General features: G+C 46.2%; 1 protein-coding gene across 1 annotated transcript in view; it reads right to left on the bottom strand.

Annotated features, from left to right (window-relative positions):
• The window catches only part of LOC137374266 (ATP-binding cassette sub-family G member 1), a 64206-nt gene extending 42172 nt beyond the window's left edge, over positions 1–22034 (bottom strand). The window contains exons 1-2 of the mRNA XM_068040062.1: positions 22017–22034; positions 17789–18017 (exon numbers count right to left, since the gene is read on the bottom strand). Coding sequence (XP_067896163.1) covers positions 17789–18008 — 220 coding nt within the window. The 5' untranslated portion in view covers positions 18009–18017; positions 22017–22034. The remainder of the gene's footprint in view (positions 1–17788; positions 18018–22016) is intronic.
• Positions 22035–22753: the final 719 nt, after the last annotated feature.

The raw sequence follows: 22753 nt of genomic DNA, 5'->3' as shown, positions 1-22753 counted from the left end.
TTGACACCCAGGGCAGGGTTTTCCCTGCGGGCTTTTGAACCCTGCCATCAGGCTCAAATGGGGGTCAGAAGCTTGCACTGTGTGGGAAACAGTTACTCAGGGCTGAATTTTATGTGCTCATCGATTTCAGCGGTGAGCGAAAGAAACAGTGGCCTGCGCGTGCAGACCGCATATCGCGGAGCTGCCGCGATCTTCTGTGTGGTGGCTCATTTAAATAGCTGGGGTGGCCACTCCCCACCCCCCCCCCCCCCTCCCGATCACATGGAGGGGGCGGGCTTTCCATCCACAGCAATGGCGTCAGCTGCCTGTGCGCAGGAGCTGGTGCCATTTTTAAAGGGCTGTTAGCCCTACTGGGAAAATTAAATATTTAAAAGTGAAATAAATACATTTCTTTTGCCCCCCTCTCACCCCCCACCCAAATAATAATTAATTATTTGCCCTTCCTCCCCACAAAACACTTCCCTTGACCATCTGACCTTCCCCACCCAAATTGCACAAACTTTCAACTCCAACCCTTCCCACCATTCCCTACACCCATGATGTTAATTTGACCCCGTTCCCCCACCACTCCCTCACTGATAGACGTACCTTCTACCCACTCCCCACCACTGTCGTGCCTTGTTTCCCCGGATGGGGATCCGAAGGTGCAGGAGTGCCGGCCAACGGGCCGAAGATCGCAGCGGCACGTCAGGCAGTGATGTGAGTCTCATTAATTCATTCATTTTAATTTATTTAAATATTCAAGTTGGGGTCCCACCGCCGAGCAGCGGAGGAGCCGGCGTGAGGCCTCGCCGCTTATGGTAATATCGAGCCGGGCCCTCCTGGAGTGTGCGGCGGTCCTCTCGCAGAGGCATCTTCAGGAACCCCCCCCCCCCCCCCCACCCCCGTCACAGAACAAGACACCTGGAGGAGAACAAAATCCAGCCCTCAATGTGATTTTCCCCAGAACGGCCAATTAATGGCCAGAAAGCGTGCTCGCTGTCCAATTAAGGACAGCAGGCGGGCCCTCGAAGCTGAAGGGCCTGTCAGAGACCTTTTCTTTCCTTCTTTTGGGCCTCCTTATCTCGAGAGACAATGGATACGCGCCTGGAGGTGGTCAGTGGTTTGTGAAGCAGTGCCTGGAGTGGCTATAAAGGCCAATTCTGGAGTGACAGGCTCTTCCACAGGTGCTGCAGAGAAATTTGTTTGTTGGGGCTGTTGCACAGTTGGCTCTCCCCTTGCGCCTCTGTCTTTTTTCCTGCCAACTACTAAGTCTCTTCGACTCGCCACAATTTAGCCCTGTCTTTATGGCTGCCCGCCAGCTCTGGCGAATGCTGGCAACTGACTCCCACGACTTGTGATCAATGTCACACGATTTCATGTCGCGTTTGCAGACGTCTTTATAACGGAGACATGGACGGCCGGTGGGTCTGATACCAGTGGCGAGCTCGCTGTACAATGTGTCTTTGGGGATCCTGCCATCTTCCATGCGGCTCACATGGCCAAGCCATCTCAAGCGCCGCTGACTCAGTAGTGTGTATAAGCTGGGGGTGTTGGCCGCTTCAAGGACTTCTGTGTTGGAGATATAGTCCTGCCACCTGATGCCAAGTATTCTCCGAAGGCAGCGAAGATGGAATGAATTGAGACGTCGCTCTTGGCTGGCATACGTTGTCCAGGCCTCGCTGCCGTAGAGCAAGGTACTGAGGACACAGGCCTGATACACTCGGACTTTTGTGTTCCGTGTCAGTGCGCCATTTTCCCACACTCTCTTGGCCAGTCTGGACATAGCAGTGGAAGCCTTACCCATGCGCTTGTTGATTTCTGCATCTAGAGACAGGTTACTGGTGATAGTTGAGCCTAGGTAGGTGAACTCTTGAACCACTTCCAGAGCGTGGTCGCCAATATTGATGGATGGAGCATTTCTGACATCCTGCCCCATGATGTTCGTTTTCTTGAGGCTGATGGTTAGGCCAAATTCATTGCAGGCAGACGCAAACCTGTCGATGAGACTCTGCAGGCATTCTTCAGTGTGAGATGTTAAAGCAGCATTTCATGCCACTGTCAGAGACCAGTGGCATGAAATTCCACACCTATCTCCGAGCCGGCCCCAGCAGGGTCTAAAAATCCAGCCCCCTGTGTCAGTCTCAAGCACTTTCAAGTCAGGTAGAGCAGAGGTCACTGCAAAGTACAAATATATGAAAATGGTAGGTACGAAGAGACCAGTTGGTTTATCGAGCTTGCCCCACACTCATGCTGCCTGGCACATCATGAATAGACTCTGTCAATCCCGACTCCCTGCAGCCATGTAATCTCCTGGGAGAGGCATGAAAGCATATAAAAATCCATGACACTTAAAGGTGGAAAATATCTGGAAAATTTCTCTCCAACCCCCACTAGCCATCAAAGAGTAAATCTCTCCCTTCCTCTACCCCAATAGAGGGCAAGAATGCATTATGTGTAGCAAACCAGATTCTGGAGATCTAAAATACAATCCTTTTTTTATTTGTGGGCATCACTGGCACAGCCAGCATTTATTGCCTATCTCTAATTGCCCTTGACAACTGAGTAAATTGCTAGGCCATTGCAGAGGGCAGTTAAGAGTCAACCACATTGCTGTGGGACTGAAGTCACATGTAGGCCAGACCAGGTAAGGATGACAGATTTCCTTTCCTATTGGGCATTTGTGAACCAGATGGTGGTTTTATGGTCATCATTGAACTAGATTTTCAATTCCAGATTTATTAATTGAATTCAAATTTCACCATCTGCTGTGGTGTGATTTGAATCCATGTCCCCAGAGCATTAGCCTGGGCTCTGGATTACTAGTCCAGTGACATTATCACTTCACCACCACCTCCCCTGCTGGCAAATACTCAGCAGGTCAGACAGCATCTGTGGAGAGAGGAACAGAGTTAACGTTTCAGGTGAATGACCTTTCACCAAAAGTCATACAGCTCACAGATCTTAAACTTATTCCTTTTCAAGCAGGTCACCATTGCATAACAAAACCAAAATGGCAAGAAGACTTGCATTTGTCGGAAGATCTTACACAAGTCAATGACTCTTGGAAGACCGCCATCATTAACAATGAGCTCAGTAGACTCAATGTAGACATTGCAGCACTTCAGGAGACACGCCTCCCTGCGAACGGATTACTAAGGGAGCAAGACGACACCTTCTATTTGCAGGGTAGGGATCTAGAAGGACCAAGACAGCATGAAGTGGGCATCGCCATCAGAAACTCTTTGTTCAGCATGATAGAGCCACCTACAAATGGCTCAGAACACCTCTGGTCCAGTACACCTACTCAGCATCTATGTTCCAACACTCTGCTCCCCACCTGAAGTTAAAGACCAGTTCTACGAGGAACTCCATAATATCATTAGTAGCATTCCTAATACTGAACATTTGTTCCTGCTGGGGGACCTTAACGCCAGGGTTGGGGCCAACCATGACTCATGGTCCTCCTGCCTCAGGCGCTATGGCATTGGAAGGGTGAATGAGAATGAACAGAGACTACTGGAGCTGTGTAACTACCACAACCTCTGCACCCCCAACTCGTTCTTTCAAACTAAATCCTGTTACCAGGTTTCCTGGAGACACCCAAGATAGTTGGCACCAGCTGGACCCCATCGTCACAAGGCAAGCCTCCAAAAATAGTGTTCAAATCACACGCAGCTTCCACAGTGCGGACTACGACACCGACCACTCCCTGGTGTGCAGCAAAGTTAGATTCAAACCAAAGAAGCTACATCACTCCAAGCAGAATGGCCGCCTGCGCATCAATACTAACAGAATTTCTTACCCATAGTTGTCACACAAGTTTTTTAATTCACTTTAAAAAGCCCTTCAAAACACTCCTGCAGGGGATGCAGAGACCAAGTGGGCCCATATCAGAGACACCATCTATGACTCAGCAATAACCACTTTTGGCAAATGTGAGAAGCAGAATGCAGACTGGTTTCAATCTCACTTTGAAGTCATAACCACTAAGCACACTGCACTGCTGAACTACAAGAAAGCCCCCAGTGAGTTAACGTCCTTAGCACTTAAAGCCGTCAGAAGCACCATGCAAAGTACAGCCAGGCGCTGTGCAAATGACTACTGGCAACACCTATGCAGTCGTATTCAGCTGGCCTCTGACACCGGAAACATCAGAGGAATGTCTGAGGCCATTAAGAGAGCCTTTGGGCCAACCATCATGTCTAAATCAGGAGAAACGATCACTGACCAAAACAAGCAAATGGACCGCTGGGTGGAGCAAGCCATCATCAGAGCTGGCGGACAGCTATAAAGGTGGGGCAGAAGAGAGGCGAGTCGAAGAGACTCAGCAGTTGGCAGGAAAAGAGACAGCACTGTAAGGAGAGAGCCAACTGTGTAACAGCCCCGACAGCCAACTTTACCTGCAGCACCTGTGGAAGAGTCTGTCACTCTAGAATCGGCCTTTATAGCCACTCCAGCCGCTGCTCCACAAACCACTGAACACCTCCAGGCGCTTACCCATTGTTTCTCGAGACAAGGAGGCCAAAAGGAAAGGAAGGTAGTAGTGTAAAAGGCAGAGAGAGGCAAGAGTTCCTAGAAAGTGTTCAGGAGAATTTTCTACACCAGTACGTTTCCAGTCCAACAAGAAAGGAGGCACTGTTAGGCCTGGTTCTTGGGAATGAGGTGGGCCAAGTGGATCAAGTGTCAGTAAGGGAACATTTAGGGGATAGTGATCATTGTATCATATGGTTTAGGTTGGCTATAGAAAAGGACAAAGAACAATCTAGAGTAAGAATAATTAACTGGGAGAAAGCCAACTTCAGTGGGGTAGGAATGGATCTGACCCAGATAAATTGGAATCAAATAAAAGCAAATTAATGCAGATGCTGGAAATCTCAAATAAAAACAAGAAATGTTGGAAATGCTCAGCAGGTCTGGCAGCATCTGTGGAGAGAGAAGCAGAGTTAATGCTTCAGGTCAGTGAGCCTTCATCAGAAATTGGAATCAAAGGTTGGCAGGCAAAATGGTAACTGAACAATGGGCTGCCTTTAAAGAAGAGATAGTTCAGGCACAGTCAAGGTATATTCCCACGAAGGGAAAAGGTAGGGCAAACAAATCCAGAGCCCCCTGGATGTTGAAAGAGAGAGAGATTAAGGTGAAGAAGAGAAAGTGTGCTTATGAGAGATGTTAGGTGGATAATACAACCTACCCCTTGTGTTCTTGTACTTTATTGGCTGCAAAGTGCTTTAGGACGTTCTGAGGTCATGAAAGATACTATATAAATGAAAGACTTGTTTTGTCATTCAGGAGTCCATGCCATTGCAGATCACTACTCATCAACAATATCACCTTATAGCCATAACAACACCACATCTTTGAAATTCTTCACAATACAGTTTTCATCTGGAGATGAGAAGGAAAAATAAAAAGCCCAGGTTCTCCACAGCCAAAGGCCATTTGGTGTTAGAGGAAGGAGTTTGAGGAACATGAAGAAGCTACAGACACAATTTTGGCAGTCTTGTGGGAACAATAAAAAACATTGTCATAGAACCCTTCCAGCAGCCAGGGATGCCCAACAGTTAAGATATGGGTAGCCTAGGCTGTAAATTATAATGAAAAATCCCATTAAGCCATAACATCCTTTTAATCTCCAGGCCTCAGCCAGGCAGCTACAGGCTTACTACAGTTTACTGACCTGTTTGTTTTCAGCACAGCCTGTGTACTACCTTGTTCACACTGAACTGTATAAAGGGATGGCTCAGTGACTCAAACAGTTTACACAGTGAGTTTTCACACTATATATTTTAAGAAAGTCCCAGATTAATCTTCAGTTTGTTTTAGTTGGCTGTTCCCAGTTGAGGGCAGAGGTGAGGGCGCAACAAAACAATTGCCTCAGCTTGCCTCAGTTATGGAAGAGGAAACAGACCAGCAATCTCCCCCTCCTGCTGGAAGGATAAACATGTGGATGTTAGCTGAGGGAAAGAGCAGGCTCTGTTGTGATGGCCCCCTTAGTCAAACAGCCAGCCACTCACATTCAAGACTCACAGTTACTTGGGGGAAGACCAGGATCCGTGACATGGTGCCCCAGCAAGGAATCAACATCCCCAGGGAATAACTGGTGGAAATGTCTAGGGAAAAAGAAAATGGACTTTGGATTTCAACTGATACCATCATTGTGTACTTCTGGAGGAATCCTTTGTTCCATCCCATATTTTAATTATTTCTGCATGCTCCTGCACACATTCTGTAGAAAGCCCCTTTGCTGAGCCTCCATCCTGTCATTAAGATACACAGATTTACTGTGAGCAATGCCACAGGACATCTGTTAATAATTATATATTATTTTCTAATGAATATTAACAATCTACAGTATGCAGGGCATTAGTACAGAGGCACAAAATACTTTCCATTTCAGGCACCTGAGGCTGGAATTTCCCTCCGGGGTGGGAAACAGCAGTCGGGCTTGTTTCCAGGTCCCAAACCCACCCCCGGTTGGTGGGAAGTGTGGGGGCAGGGGGGAACAGAAACTGATTGGAATTTTCACAGGGGTGCCCCTTTAATTGGCAATGGAGATAGGTTTTCTGTCCAATTAAGGGTTGTGGGTAGGCTCTCGAAGCTGGAGGGCCAATCAGAGGCCTTCCAGCTTGAGAGGAACTCAGGCTATAATGGAAGGTAGGTAACAGAGAGGTCACTTCAACATGGAGGCGCCTCTCTCCAACTGTTTTACATCTTCAATCAAAAATAGATTCAGCAACCACTGTGGTGGGGGAATCCCTTTACAGGGCAGCCTGTGGCTGCTCTTTTTATTTATTCGTTTGTGGGATGTGGGCGTCGCTTGCTAGGCCAGCATTTATTGCCCATCCCTAATTGCCCTAGAGAAGGTGGTGGTGAGCTGCCTGCTTGAACTGCTGCACTCCTTGGGATGTAGATACACCAACAGTACTGTTAGGAAGGGAATTCCAGCATTTTGACCCAGCGACAGTGAATGAACGGCGATATAGTTCCAAGTCAGGATGCTGTGTGGCTTGGAGGGGAACATGCAGGTGGTGGTGTGCCCATGCATCTGCTTCCCTTGACCTTCTAGGTGGTAGAGTTGCAGGTTTGGAAGGTGCTGTCAAAGGAGCCTTGGTGAGTTGCTGCAGTGCATCTTGTAGATGGTACACACTGCTGCCACTGTGCGTCAGTGGTGGAGGGAGCGAATGTTTGTAGATGGGGTGCCAATCAAGCGGGCTGCTTTGTCCTGGATGGTGTTGAGCTTCTTGAGTGTTGTTGGAGCTGGACCCATCCAGGCAAGTGGAGAGTATTCCTGACTTGTGCATTGTAGATGGTGGACAGGCACTGGGGAGTCAGGAGGTGAGTTACACGCTGCAGAATTCCCAGCTTCTGACCTGCTCTTGTAGCCACAGCATTTTTGTGGCTGCTCTAGTTTATGTTCTGGTCAATGGTGACCCCCAGGACGTTGACAGTGGGGCATTCAGCGATGGTAATGCCATTGAACATCAAGGGGAGATGGTTAGATTCTCTCTTGTTTGAGATGGTCATAGCTTGGCACTTGTGTGGCATGAATGTTACTTGCACCCAAGGAGACAGGAAGGGCCTCTAGGCTAATATAAAAGCAAAATACTGCGGATGCCGGAAATCTGAAATAAAAACAGAAAGTGCTGAAAATAGTCAGCAGGTAAGGCGGCATCTGTGGAGACAGAAACAGAGTTAATGTTTCAGGTCTGTGACCTTTCATCAGAGCACCTGCCTGGGGTGCTGTTCCCCAGCCTGCTGCTGGGTGCCCGCCTCCACGATCCTAAACTGGCTCCCCCCCAGTGAGGGAAACGGGAGGCCGACTGAAAATCCCACTCAGCCTCCTTTAATTGGACTTAATTAGGGCCTTAACAAGTCTAATTGGCTACTCGCCACGCGTGGGCCAGTAGTCCTGCCAGCCCCAATCCCACCTCTGCAAAAATGACTCGGAAGAATGATGGAGCCGGTGAACCGGCAAGCTGACCAGATGGGCTAATTTTCAGCCCCGCCCCCCCCCCCTCCAAACCCAGCCCCGGTGGGAGCCAAAGATCCAGACCCTAGTGTCACCATCAAGCACTCACAGGCCAGGTCCAGCAGAGTCCGATTCCAGAGTATAAGTTCCCTCTACTTTGCCACAATAATGCACTGAATTCCCAACCTCATATCAGCACTCCTTCTTGTACCAGTGACACCTTCCTAATTCTCACACCACTCTCTATATGACCTCTCCATGACATTGCAATTTTAATACCTGGTTGTGCTGTGCAATTACATTCACTAGAAAATGGATTGAGGCTGCTTCCGATTCATTGGAGTCAATTTTAACTTGGGGGCAAGAGTTAGGGGTGTGGGCCCCAATGGCCACCCAGGGTGTGAGTCCTGGAAGATTTTAACTCCAGGCCTCATTTGAATTCCACCCACCCGCCAGCCCCCAAGCCACCCACCACCCCCCAGCCCCCACAATTGCCCCCGAACCTGACTTCTGTCTGATTCTGACAGGAATGATGTCAAATGCCATCAGAGCAACAGAGGAAAGTGATGGAAGGTCAGGCCACCATGGGGGACCCACGGGAATTATTCACTGATGAGGCAAGTGAGCAAAGTGGGGCATCGGGAACAATCGCAGTTGAAGAGGGTAGTGGGTGAATTGGGAGAGAAGTCTGGGGCAGGAGAGGACCAAGGTATCCTTGAATGGCCCTGGGAGTTGGGAGAGCACTCCTGGCCCGCAAGGAGTCCATATAAAGATTACTAACCTAATCGGTTACATACAAGCACACACACACACACATTGAAACAACAGGACTTTGTCATTGTATGGTGGGAAATCTCTGGTAGAGTCAGATTCCAGAGCACGTCCAGGGTTTCAGCATTTCACCTGTTGGAAATTCGGACATGAATTGCCTATGATTTGTGGAACAGAATCACATTGGCTGTCAGCAGATATCGGAAATTTGGCTGCACTGGATTTCTGAAAATTGCAAATGGCCCACTAAATACTCTGAGGATCAATACTGGCTTGTATAATCAGCTCTTCTAAAGAAAGAGAAATTTGCATTTATATAGCACCTTTCACAACCTCTGGATGTTCCAAAGTGTTTTACAGATCATTAAGAACCTTTTTGAAGTGCCGTCACTGTCGTAGCATATGTAACAGCAAGCTCCCACAATCAGCGATATGATAACTACCACTTTGTGCACTTTTTTAGTAATGTTGATTGAGGGATAAGTATTGGCCAGGACACTGGGAGAACTCCCCTGCTCTTCTTCAAAGTTGTACTGTATACGTTCACCTGACAGCAAACAGGGTCTCAAGTGACTGTCTCATCCGAAAGATATGTTCCCGACATTACATTTGTAACTGCACTTCAGAAGTACTTAATTGGCTGTAAAGCACTTTGGGAGGTCCAGAGATTATGAAAAGGAGCTATATAAATGCAAGTTGTTCTTTATTTTTATACAGATGATGGTACGTGCCCGTTTCACCCCCATCTCTGCTGAAGGCCGATGTGAGCTTTGTTATGGCTTCACAAGCACTGGTCTCCCTCCAGAACTTCAACTGAGTGACCTTTCTTCAACTGAGAGTCTGACAGTGCCAGCAAGCATTTCCACCTTGGGGAGCATCACAACCCAACATAGAGCCGTTTGCACCCAATGTCCACACTCATCCTTTCCCAGCAGAAGCTACTCGGCAGGGATCAGGAGAAGGGATCTTGGGCTGATATATTTTCTCCTCCTTGGGTGGTGTTGCCAATTGCAATACCTCAGTTCCAGACAGTTATCTCACAAGGATCAAATCTTGAGACCTTCTGGTCTATCTGAATCAGTTACACAACAGCATTTGCCAAGGATGGGCACATCCCTTTAAAGAGGCAGGAGTGAGATAACCGCATTGTCACAGTTTTCCCCTGGGTGTCCTGGGGTTTTAGGGCCTGTTACCTGCCCATTTCTTTATTGTAAACAATCAATGTTTCATGAACACAGATCAGCGTGAATGGCCTTTTCATTCCCTTCTTTCAGCTGCTCCAGCACAGTCTTAGTGCTTTATATGCTAATTTTGCGACCCACATTAAACAAGGCTACACATCCCTCTTGCTCCTTCTTTTAAGCCTACTGTTGTGTAGTGGCCCACGCTGGGTCTGAATAGGTTCTTCAGATTTAATTAATCAGATTTGACACACTGCCTGGTAACTTGGCGACAGTTGAAGTGGTTTTGAACCAGGGTTGAACAGATGGTAATTAAACCTATATTTCTGGCAGTTTAGCAGGGCTGGAGCATATGTTACCCTTCCACAGGACTATGTTATACATGACGGATGAGGTGGACAGTGCCCTATTTGCATAGCAGCCCCATGCGCAGTAATAGCTTTATTGCAGGGGGTCGCAATGTGACACTTGGCACTCGTGCTGAAGCATATCAGGGCCCCAACTCCACACATGCTTTATCCTAAGGCCTGCTTAATAGCCCTTTCTGCCTGATAATGACTGCAAAGCACTAGAGGCCAGGACACCTGTATTATGCTCGTTATGGCCCTAGTTTGTATTTAAATGAGTTGGAGAGGGGTCCATCCACAATGAAGCTGCAGCATCTGAGCAAGACGTCCAACAGCTCTTGACAAAGGGCCTTGCAGCAGACAACCCTCCCAGCCCCCACCCCGCACCCACCCCCCCCAACACCCTCCCCAATCTCAAAGGGTGACTTTTTCCTTCCAACATAGCCAATAAAAGGATCTGATGAAAGGTCGTTGGCTTGAAATATTACTCTCTTTCTCTCTTCACAGAAGCTCCTTGACCAACTGAATATTTCCAGCGTTTTCTGTTTATATTTCAGATTTCCAGCATCTGCAGTATTTTGCCATTTCCATTAAAAGGCCAATCCAAGGGTGAAAAAAGCAACAATGACTTGTTATGGGCCTGTGGTATTGACAGCAGTATTGGTTTAGAATGGGTTAATGAATTCTCCTTCAACTATGGCGATCAGGGTCCAATGACATCTTTCCACCATACAAGCCAGCTCCAATTTTACCTGTGGCCTGCGCGGAGATGTCACTGTGACTTTACTGTCAGCTGAAAACAACAAGAAAAGTATCTGGAAGCCACTTAAATCTGTTGGGCCAAGAGGAGCAGAAGTGCCCCACAAGAAACATTCAGTAACTGCCCCACTCCCACACCTTTGCATCCCGTGAGACCTTCCAAGAAAAACCCCCTCCTTCCTGCCACTTACCTTCTTGCTGGCGAGCCATTCTCTAATGCATTGGAGCTTTGAGATCGATAGATTTTTAAGTAAAGTGTATGACGAAATGCGGTGTAAATACAGATCAGCCATGATCTAATTGACTGGCAGGGTAGGCTTGAGGGGCAGAATGGCCGACTCCTGTTCCTATGTTCAGCAAGATGGTCACACAGAGTGGTTGCCTGTCTGTCAGCTGCCATGTCACCCCACGAGCAGATGCAGCTGAAAGTCATTTCTAACAAGCTGTGGCAATAATGCACCCGAGGGCAAGACAAAAACGATGAAGGATAATGGATGGGCTGTGGTCTCAGGAGCTCGAGTTAGAGATAAAATGAAGGCAGATGGTTGGTTGGAGTGTGGGCAGACACCCATTACAAACTCAAGGACGACATTCTGTCTTACAGATCCCTCTCATTTGCACTGCTATGATTTTAATGATTACTCTTAACAATGCAGTTAAAATGAAGGTTTGCTTTATTATATAGGAGTGCGTGCCAACAGAGTGTGGGTCTCGTTCTGCTCTCTGTAGTGCAATGTAATGTTTAGGGAATCAGCAGCATTGTAGACCCACAGAAATGTTCTGTCGTTATAAGGCAAATACTCGGAGCTGGTCCCAGCATTCAAACTTGATTCCGAATTCTTGGATGCCCAGCTGTGTTGGTGTGCTGGGCATGGGCTTGGTGGGGGGGGGGGGCATGCCCAGAGGGGATGGGGACAGGGAAGTGCTTACAGGAAGCAGACACAGGGCGGCACAGTGGCACAGTTGTTAGCACCGCAGCCTCACAGCTCCAGCGACCCGGGTTCAATTCTGGGTACTGCCTGTGTGGAGTTTGCAAGTTGTCCCTGTGTCTGCGTGGGTTTCCTCCGGGTGCTCCGGTTTCCTCCCACATGCCAAAAGACTTGCAGGTTGATAGGTTAATTGGTCATTATAAATTGCCCCTAGTATAGGTAGGTGGTAGGGGAATATAGGGACAGGTGGGGATGTGGTAGGAATATGGAATTAGTGTAGGATTAGTATAAATGGGTGGTTGATGGTTGGCACAGACCCGGTGGGCCGAAGGGCCTGTTTCAGTGCTGTATCTCTAAACTAAAACTAATGCAGGCACGCAGCCCTTGATTCCCCGTACGCACTCGGGGGCGAGAGTGGAGTCGCCCCCTCAGGTCCACGCATTGCGTAACTGTGCCCAGACTACTGGCTCATGACTGGAAAGTTATAAAGAGAGAGGAGTAGACAAAGATGGTCACTGTACTGAGTCAGCAACAGTGGAAAACAGACAGTGTGCGTAAACCTACCCTGTTCACCAACTCATATCACTCTGTCACTCCCTTTTTATATCTGCTTGTCCCCCATCTTTTCATGTAACTCCATTAGGGGACTTAATTAACTGCACAGTTCTCAGTTTTGTCAAAGGATGACATTCAAAATAGATAGTTTAAAATATTCTTAGGGTTCTGTTGTGTATTTCCACAATTTTGTGGTTTTATTTCAGACTTCCAATATTGTTATCTACAGTGTAAAAGAATTTTAACTTGATAGTAGCATAGCAAAATTAGGGCCTTTTAAAAAATAAAATCAAGAAACTGAGTCTCATCTGCTGTCCTTTAAAGTCTATAATTTAAAGGTTACAAAGGGGTGTACTTTTCATCTCTGTCTAAAGTTAAAGGAAGATTATTTCCCTAATCTGTTATTATAACTCAGCAGCAGAGCAGTCAAAAAAGACTTTTTCATTCTCTACACTTGGAAGAAAAAATATCTGATTTGCAACACCAGGAATCCCCCAAAACCGAACAGATAAAAGGGACAGGACACATGAGTTAGTGCAGCTGACATCCTGTCATATCCTGTGAATCGCTACCTCTCTTTCCTCCTTTAAGACGCTCCTTGAAACACATCTCTTTAGCCAAGTTTTTGTTCATCTGCCCTACTATCTTCTTACCTGGCTCAGTGTCAAATTTTGTTTGATAACATTCCTGTGAAGTGCCTTGGAACTTTTTACTACATTAAAGGCACTATATAAATGCAAGTTATTGTTTTTCATACTCTGACAGAATGAAAAAAATGTGTTGATTTCAGTCTTGATCCACAGATTTCTGGGGAACTGAGTTCCAGGTTTCCACTACCCTTTGTGTGACACTCACTGTGTGGCTCACATATGAAGAATAGCCTGTTTTGGACGAGACACTGGAAGAGGAGACAAAGGGGAAAACAGTAAAAAAAATACTGAACCACCGCAAAGCACATGTCTAGCTCTTTACAGTTATCGCTGTCATGGTATATTTTAGATTGGATAAGTCTGGGATGGCCAGAGATAACCTTCTCAATGTGATCCAGAGTGACTGTCTCCAACACGCCAACACAATGCAACATATGATCACTGTATAATTGCTATTCAGTGAACCCTGCTGCAAAGTGTGTGAGCATTCATGTGTCACATTTTGTATTATAACGCTCCTGTGACATGCTTTGGGACATTTTATTACATTAAAGGTGCCATATTAATACAAGTTGTTGTTGCATGAGTGTGTATTGTGTGTGTGTATGTGTGAGCAATTCTCTCTGCGTTTGTGCTAATGTGTGTGCATGAGAGTGTTTGCATACGCACGTGTGGGTGTGTGCGTGTGAGGGTGTGTGTATTGATACGTCAGCAGTGCATGTGTGGCATGACATGTAAGCGTGAGTGCATTTGTGTGTGAGTGTGGGCACAAAGACAGGATTGGACAGTGATGTTTCCTTCTTGACTGGAAATCCCACCAACAATCACTGTCTCAGTTCACACCTGAAGGATGGTCACTAGGGTAGTTGCTACAGTTGTCCTGTGAAACCATAGCCCAGCAAGAAGTCAGTACAGAGGCAAGGGATGAAATGAGAAAAAATTGGAGAGAAAAAATGGCAAAATCAAAAAGTGTAGGTGAAGTAAAGTGAAGTTACCATTGTGACATGTTGTGCATCTTAGATAATCTGTGTTTTTTACCTCTCCACTCAAAGCAAATATTCGCTTGAATCCAAGAAAAGCTGGATCTGGAACATCTTGAGGGAAATCTGGCAGATAGGTTCAAAAAAATCCAACAAATCCTTCAAACCAGCGGAATATTATACCCAGAGCAGGCTGAGGCATCTAAGGTGACTGAACTGTTTATCTTCTTTGAAAGATATCAAATAAAGGGATACTTAACTTCACTGCCTTTGCAGCAATTATACAAACGAGTTTACTCCAGATAACGTCAGACTTTTTGCACCCAAAATTAATTAATTTTCCAGCAATTCAAAGATATTCAATTTAAGTGAAGTAGAAATTTAGTGCTAAAATAAATAATAATCCGAATGAAAGAAGTCAGCCTTAAGGGTAGGAGTGTGACACTAACATTGCAACATTCTTCTTTACACCAGACTTCATTCAGATGGCCATTCGCACACCAGAAATAATCTGTGGTCAAGTACAGAGACTCACAATAATGAGCTTAAATAAACTCACGGCTTGCCTGACCTCAGCCTCTATCATGGAAATGGGGTTGTGCTACTATTGACAGGTGCAGACACTGAGTCCCATTGATCCTCAAAGTCAAATGTAGCATGTTTCTGCCCCCCCTTTCCACATCCCTCTCTCCTTCTATACAGCAGTATGTTTCTTCTTCCCTCCCAGATGATGACGCCTTGACGTTAGATTTGTATTTTGGCCACAATGCATAATTTTATTTTTTCACTGCAAATAAAAACACCAGCTCATGAATCCAAGCACTTTTTAGAAAAAATCCCATCCCTCGTGATATCATCCTAGCTTCTCTTTCTCCCCGGCAACAGTGCAGCAGCAGCCAATCAGCTCCTGACTGCTTGCCAAGCTTCAGCTGGAGGTTACTCTCGGTCAACAACCGACAGTAACCAGCAATAAAAGCTGCTATGTTGCATTATGGTGCATTGTACCTCGTTAAAGCACAATTTCTCCCCATATTTTAGGATGTTTCTGCAAGATTTTTTTCAATGAAATTATACATAGCTGTAAAGCAAAAAAACTTGCAGAAGCCATATGTAATTGTTTCACTGTGGCAGAAAGAGGCTTTGGTATCCATATACACAAATCCTTAAACTGCAAATTGATAAGGTGGTTAAAAATGAATATGGATTTCTTGGCTTGATAAATACAGGGATAGAATATAAAAGCAAAGAGATCATGCTAGAACTTTACAATTATTGGCTGGGCCTGAGCTGGAGTATTGTGGGCAATTCTGGGCACCACACGTCAGGAAAGGTGCAAAGGCCTTGGGAAGAGTACAGAGGAGGTTGACCGGGATAGTACCAGGGATGAGGGAGTTCAGTTATGAGGAGAGGTTGGAAAAGTTAGGACTGTTTTCCTTGGAACAGAGAAGGTTATGAGGTGACTTAATAGAGGTTTTCAAGATGATGAGAGGTTTGATAGAGTAGATAGAGAAAAACTAATCCCTCTGGCAAGTGAGTCAATAAATGCTGGCATAACCAGTGACGCCCACATCCCATGAATGAATAATAAAAAAAAGAGGACATTGATTCAAAATCATTGGCAAAAGATCTAGAGGGGAGATGAGATGAAAGAAATAAACTTGCAAGGCTACGGGGATCGAGTACAGGATTGCTCCATGGAGAGCCGACATGACTCGATGGGCTATGCCTTTACGCAGAGTGTTCGGAATCTGGAAAGCTGTACCTGAAAAGGTGGTGGAAGCTGATTCCATAAATACTTTTGAACAGGTACTTGAGAATGTGAAACTTGTAGGGTTTACTGCCAAAAGGCGGGTCTGCAGGACTAATCACAACTGCTCTTTCAAAGAGCCAGTGCATGCACAATGATCCAAACGGCCTCCTTCTGTGCTGCAAGTTTCTGTGGTTCCAAAATGCAAAGTGTGTGAACGGCCAAAACAAGAAATGGTTTAATTCTCAATATGGGAGCTCATTTCAACCTAGCTCACCGGGCAGGAAAGCCACAGGATCAGGTGGAATGTCGATTTTACACTCCACCCAGTATTCCTTTCTGCTGATTTCAACGGAGGGTAAACTCAGACAGGGAATGAAATCAGTGTCACACACGATCCCAGCGTTTTCCCTAACAAGACCACAAACTGGGATTTCAGGCGTGTGGGGATCTGTAGCTCCCACAGATCTTCCATACATTAGAATCAGTGAGGCACAACTCCAGGCCAACCTCATGGATTTGCCCTAGAAATAATCCCGCCTTAGAAACAGGAGCGGGCCACGGCACTTAGAGGTCTGAGGAGAGGTTCAGAAATGTGACTTTCTGATTTTACTTATAACGATCCACGTTTCCCTACATTACAACAGTGACTGCACAAAAAATCTTTCACTCGCTGTGAAGCATTTTGGAAGGCCTGAGGTTGTGATAGATGTGAAATCAGTGCATATCCTTTCTTTCATCACTGCTTAACTCATTAGGTAGCATTCTTATCTCTCAGATCATTAGACTGTGGATTCTAAGCTCCACTCCATGATTTACAGATATTGGGGAGGAGGGGGTGTGGGGGAGCAGACAGTGAAGGAGCCAATTTTCACTCTAGAAGGTCAATGCTAACTCGACGTTAAGGGCCGAAAAGTGGAGTCAGCAGCCTTACTGCCTCATTAACCTGGACAATCAACCCACTGTAACTTTTACAGGAGGCTTACTACTGAGCAAACAAACCACCTGCCTGAAGCAAGTGATCAGCCTCTTGCCCATGCAAATAGTGGTCCTACAGATGTAGTTAGGATCCAGATTATAATTTTAAGGGATATGTTTTATGTGCTCGCATTGCAAGCTGGCATTCTGATCAGGAAACAGCCAGAAAAAAAACGTGATTTTTTTTTTGTTAAGCAAGGAGGAGCAGGAATATCTACCTAGCACCACAAAATACTGCGGGGCCTCTCCCTCACCTCAAACCCGACCCTTCCAGCACCTCCCTGCGAGGCCTCTCCCAACATCACAGCCGGCTGACATTCCACTGGGCAAATTTGCAGGCATGAAGTACAACTCACACTTGTGGTCTAGGGTACGCTCCTGTGCGCTACTGAGGAGGTGCATTCTTTTGAGTGAGACATTAAAAGGGCCCCCTATTGAGGTGGGCAAAAACACATAAAATCCTTTGTTACTAGTGGATGAAGAGCTGGCAGCTCGCTTGACCAACACTGTTTTTTCAACCAAAACCATATTAACTGATTAGTCATCGTTCGCATTTGCTGTTTGTGAGGCTTTGCTGCATGTTTGGCGACATAACAACAGTCATTACACCTCAGGAATAATTAACCAATTGTGAAGTATTTTTGGGAGGTCCTGAGGGTGTGATAGGATAATTGCAAGTGCCATCAAAGCTAGTTATGAAATTGGGAAACAGTATGAGAGTTTGAGCCAGGGCTGTTATATATACTATATATATATAGACGCAGGACTGCTATATATACTAGATATATACACTCTCATATAAACACTTACATATTTTCGATACAGATGTGAGCACTTTAGCATAAACACAGACTCATTATAATTCAATGTAGCCAACAACGTTTAATTTCCATCGGTGTGTAGCTTTCCTCCAATGTGGAACCCTTCACTAAATGTTTCTTACCCTTCTTCCTCCACCATGGGCCCTCGGAGACGGAGTATGAGAGGTCTTTGAACTCAATAGTGACAGCAAGCCGTCGCGGCAAGTAGGAGAAGCGGTGGGCCTCTGACACCCCGTTCTCGACTTTCTTTAAGTGCATCTGAAACATGGGGGCATGTTGGGCAGTCATCCCATTAGAGACCACTTCATCAACCGAGACGCAGACTGACTTGGGGTCCGCCATGGATTCTGACTAGATAGCGTTCTGGAACAACAGCAAGATGACACTTAATCAGAATAAATATTTTATAAAAGATGACTTTTTTATTTTCCATGTACTTTTTTATTATTCATGGGAAGCAGGTGTCACGAGCCCGTTCCTAATTGCCCTCAAGAAGGTGGTGGTAACAACTGAGTAGCTTGCTAGGTCATTTCAGAGGGTAGTTAAGAATCAACCATATTCCTGTGGGTATAGAGTCACATGTAAGCCAGACCAGGTTAAGAAGTGAAGATTTCCTTCCCGAAAGGGCATTAGTGAACCAGATAGCATTTTTAACATCAATTCAGTAGTTTCATGTTCACCATTACTAGATTTATTTAGATAAGTGAATCGAAATTCCCAAGCTGCCATGGTGGGATTTCAATTCACATCTCTTGGATTAATAGTCCAGGGTTCACTAGTAAGTCATTCCTTCCCATTCCTGAACCTTAGGAACCTTTGATCCATCTGCACTTTTGAACCAAGCATAGAAGTGCACTCAAGAGGAGTTGACTAGTGACTCAATTGCCCCTCCTTCCCTACAGAAAGAACCCAGTCCTCTCACCATTCCACCTCTCCCCACAGACACCTTAGCAGACAGTGGGATCTTGCTCTGTGGAGTGATGGGACAGAAACTAGTCCAAGTGGGTGGGGGTTGGGAGATGCCTCAACAATTTACAGGGCAGCACCCTACTCGATAGATATGCTTGCATCACCAAACCGCCTAAGGCAATGTCCTTTTTATATCAACCCACACTTTAGGAAGCCTTAGAAGTCCCACCTACCTTTTTCCTGGCAGAATTTGTATCACAGTTGAGAATCATAACTAGCAATAATGTTTATTTTAAAATTATTTTTTTAAAATAATGATTATAAAAAGACTTGAAGTGTGGATTCACTGCTCTGTCGTTATTACTTCCAAAAGTTAAAAAGTTACTTAAAAAGTTACGTTCAGTACACTGGTAAATAATACCAAATATTGTACTGCAAAATCACTCTTCATTTAATACATGTTGGAACCATTACGTCTTGTCCACCAACTATTGCAGTCTCACTTGCAGTGAGGTGTGAATTCCTCACTTCTGCCTCCTTGTGAAAAAAATAGCAATAACAATCCTCTCTCATCAACTGGAAAGCAAACAAGAGCCGGGTTACTATCGGTCAAAGCAGCTCAGGATGAATCTTCACGGGATGTAAACAGCAGGGATGAAAGAAGCATAATAACAGAGGAAGCCTTCTATCCGATTACTAATAATCGCAATATTTTTAAAAGATGCAGCAATGTATTCAGTCATTATTCTTGTATTAAATGGAAACACTTTAAACAAATGAGCCCATATCCATCAATGCAGAGTAATGTTTCATTTTATTAAAAAATGGATTACACAAATTTATTAATTTAAAACAAATAATAATTCATTTAAATAAAGATGGAATGCAACCGGATCTATTAATAGTCTGTTTCCATACTGGTGATACATATAAAGACCTCAAAATCTCCCAGTTGCTGACAAAGCTATTCTTATTCAAAATATGCAATTTTATTTTCACTGTTTCATCATCGTTAGGGAACTTTCAGCAACTACTGAAATCAACATTAGCTCCGGAATATTGAGCAGTGATCTAATCTCAAACGCAGGCTCTTTGATGCGTCACATTGTTAAAGCATAGTTAAAACTGTCCCTTGCAACATTTGCAACCCATCCCGACGTTTTAAATTGCTGTCTCCTGACAAGTACTTCGCTCAAGTTGAAACACATCTGCAATACTAATATTACACAATGCTATTTTTTAAACATCTTAATACTTGAACTGTTAAAAAACTGATTGCAAAACTCACCCGAAGTCGTTTCAGATCCGATTGCAACCTTATGCCTTTTTTTTTCAAAAATAGTTCAAGTATGTTAATGAATTTCAAGCAAAAATGGTTAGAGCGTTTTACAAGGTGCGCTCTGCCCCTGCAGCGATAAATGAGCGTGTCGGCAGCGCTGACTTGTGCAGGGATGTTGCTGGTGTCCAGAATCTCAGCTGGGTTTGGGATGAAGGGAGCTGCGGACGGGACTGGTACCCAATGCCTGACTCCCTCTCCCTCTCTCTCTCTGCTCTGTCTGCTTTTGTTAACTGCTTTGCAGCTCCCACACTCGCAGGTCCCCGGTACCACCGCATTCAGTCGAAGCAGTGGGTAAAAGGGGCGGAGACAAACACCTTCCTAATTACTCTCATTTCCTTGTTTCTATTCTGCTCTTTGAGGAAATGGCTTATTACCTGCATCCCCTTTCCCCCCCTTCCCCTTCCCAGCTCCACTCTCTCAGCTCACCCAACCCCACCACCCCCCGCACCCCTCCCCCCCCTCACACCCCCTTCCCAGCTCCCCCTCGCACCCCCTTTCTTCCACCCCTCCCCCTCGCACCCCCTCCTCCCACCGGCATCCTCCTACACCTGTGTAGGGGCCCTAACAACCCCACTGTCTTGTGGGCGTCTCAGGAGAGACCAAGGCTAAGAGAGTAAACCCTAACAGAAAATCCGGAGCGGAACACCATAGGCGGTCATGTGTCACTTTTGGCATGTTTCCGGCAGTTCCTGCAGCCATACCGGTGCCAAACGTCGTGCTTTGCACTCCTTTGGATCCCACCAGAAAGGCCGATAGGGGGGTTTTGACGTTTGGGCAACTCACAACCTCTATACATTCGCCCAGGCACGCGCCTTGGAGAGGTCACTCCATAGTCGCCTCACAGCGACTGAAACAACACGGAAGGCAGCAGTTACAGGTTATAAGTCCAGCTCAATTGGCGTAGAGATTGGGCGCCACGGGTTGCCTTTGTCGGTGGGAGAGGTCATCGCACCTCACTGGACAGCTACCGCCCGCCTCAAACCGGGCAGCCCCCGGTCAATAAGGTTCTGTCCCGCCACAGTCCACCTGCTTCAATGGGTGCTTGGAGCTCAGGGTCATTGCCCGAAAAGTGGACTGCAACACCGCACCAAACAACATGAAAAAAGGAAAGAAGGTACCAGCCCTTCGTTTTGCAAGCTGGAACGTCAGAACTATCTGTCCTGGCCTGCCGGAAGACCTTACACAAATCAATGATTCTCGGAAGACCGCCATCATTAACAACGAGCTCAGCAGACTCAATGTAGACATCGCAGCACTTCAGGAGACTCGCCTCCCTGTGAGCGGATCTCTAACAGAGCAAGACTATAACTTCTTCTGGCAGGGTAGGGATCCTGAAGAACCAAGACAGCATGGAGTGGGCTTCGCCATCAGAAACTCCTTGCTCAGCATGATAGAGCCTCCCTCAAATGGCTCGGAACGCATACTGTCCATCCGACTGTTCACCGCCTCTGGTCTAGTACACCTACTCAGCATCTATGCTCCAACACTCTGCTCCCCACCTGAAGCTAAAGACCAGTTCTACGAGGAACTCCATAACATCATTAGCAGCATCCCCAACACCAAACACCTATTCCTGCTGGGGGACTTTAATGCCAGGGTTGGGGCCGACCATGACTCATGGCCCTCCTGCCTTGGGCGCTATGGCGTTGGAAGGATGAATGAGAACGGGCAGAGACTGCTTGAGTTGTGTACCTATCATAACCTCTGCATCACCAACTCGTTCTTTCACACTAAACCCTGTCACCGGGTTTCATGGAGGCACCCAAGATCACGTCATTGGCACCAGCTAGACCTCACTGTCACAAGGCGAGCCGCCTTAAACAGTGTTCAAATCACACGCAGCTTCCAAAGTGCGGACTACGACACTGACCACTCCCTGGTGTGCAGCAAGGTTAGACTCAGACCAAAGAAGTTGCATCATTCCAAGCAGAAGGGCCACCCGTGCATCAACACGAGCAGAATTTCTCATCCACAGCTGTTACAAAAATTTCTAAATTCACTTGTAACAGCCCTTCAAAACAGTCCCACAGGGGATGCTGAGACCAAGTGGGCCCACATCAGAGACGCCATCTATGAGTCAGCTTTGACCACCTACGGCAAACGTGCGAAGAGGAATGCAGACTGGTTTCAATCTCATAATGAAGAGCTGGAACTTGTCATCGCCGCGAAGCGCATTGCACTGTTAAACTACAAGAAAGCCCCCAGTGAGTTAACATCCATAGCACTTAAAGCAGCCAGAAGCAATGCACAAAGAGCAGCCAGGCACTGCGCAAATGACTACTGGCAACACCTATGCAGTCATATTCAGCTGGCCTCAGACACCGGAAACATCAGAGGAATGTATGATGGCATTAAGAGAGCTTTTGGGCCAACCATCAAGAAGATCATCCCCCTCAAATCTAAATCAGGGGACATAATCACTGACCAATGCAAGCAAATGGACCGCTGGGTTGAGCACTACCTAGAACTGTACTCCAGGGAGAATGCTGTCACTGAGACTGCCCTCAATGCAGCCCAGCCTCTATCAGTCATGGATGAGCTGGACATACAGCCAACCAAATCAGAACTCAGTGATGCCATTGATTCTCTAGCCAGTGGAAAAGCCCCTGGGAAGGACAGCATTACCCCTGAAATAATCAAGAGTGCCAAGCTTGCTATACTCTCAGCACTACATGAACTGCTGTGCCTGTGCTTGGACGAGGGAGCAGTACCACAGGACATGCGCGATGCCAATATCATTATCCTCTATAAAAACAAAGGTGACCACAGTGACTGCAACAACTACCGTGTAATCTCCCTGCTCAGCATAGTGGGGAAAGTCTTTGCTCGAGTCGCTTTA

This window comes from Heterodontus francisci, chromosome 10 (genome assembly GCF_036365525.1).
Source record: "Heterodontus francisci isolate sHetFra1 chromosome 10, sHetFra1.hap1, whole genome shotgun sequence".
Classification (NCBI taxonomy): domain Eukaryota; kingdom Metazoa; phylum Chordata; class Chondrichthyes; order Heterodontiformes; family Heterodontidae; genus Heterodontus; species Heterodontus francisci.
The sequence above is the reverse complement of the archived record's forward strand: the minus strand, read 5'-3'. Positions and strand labels throughout refer to the sequence as shown.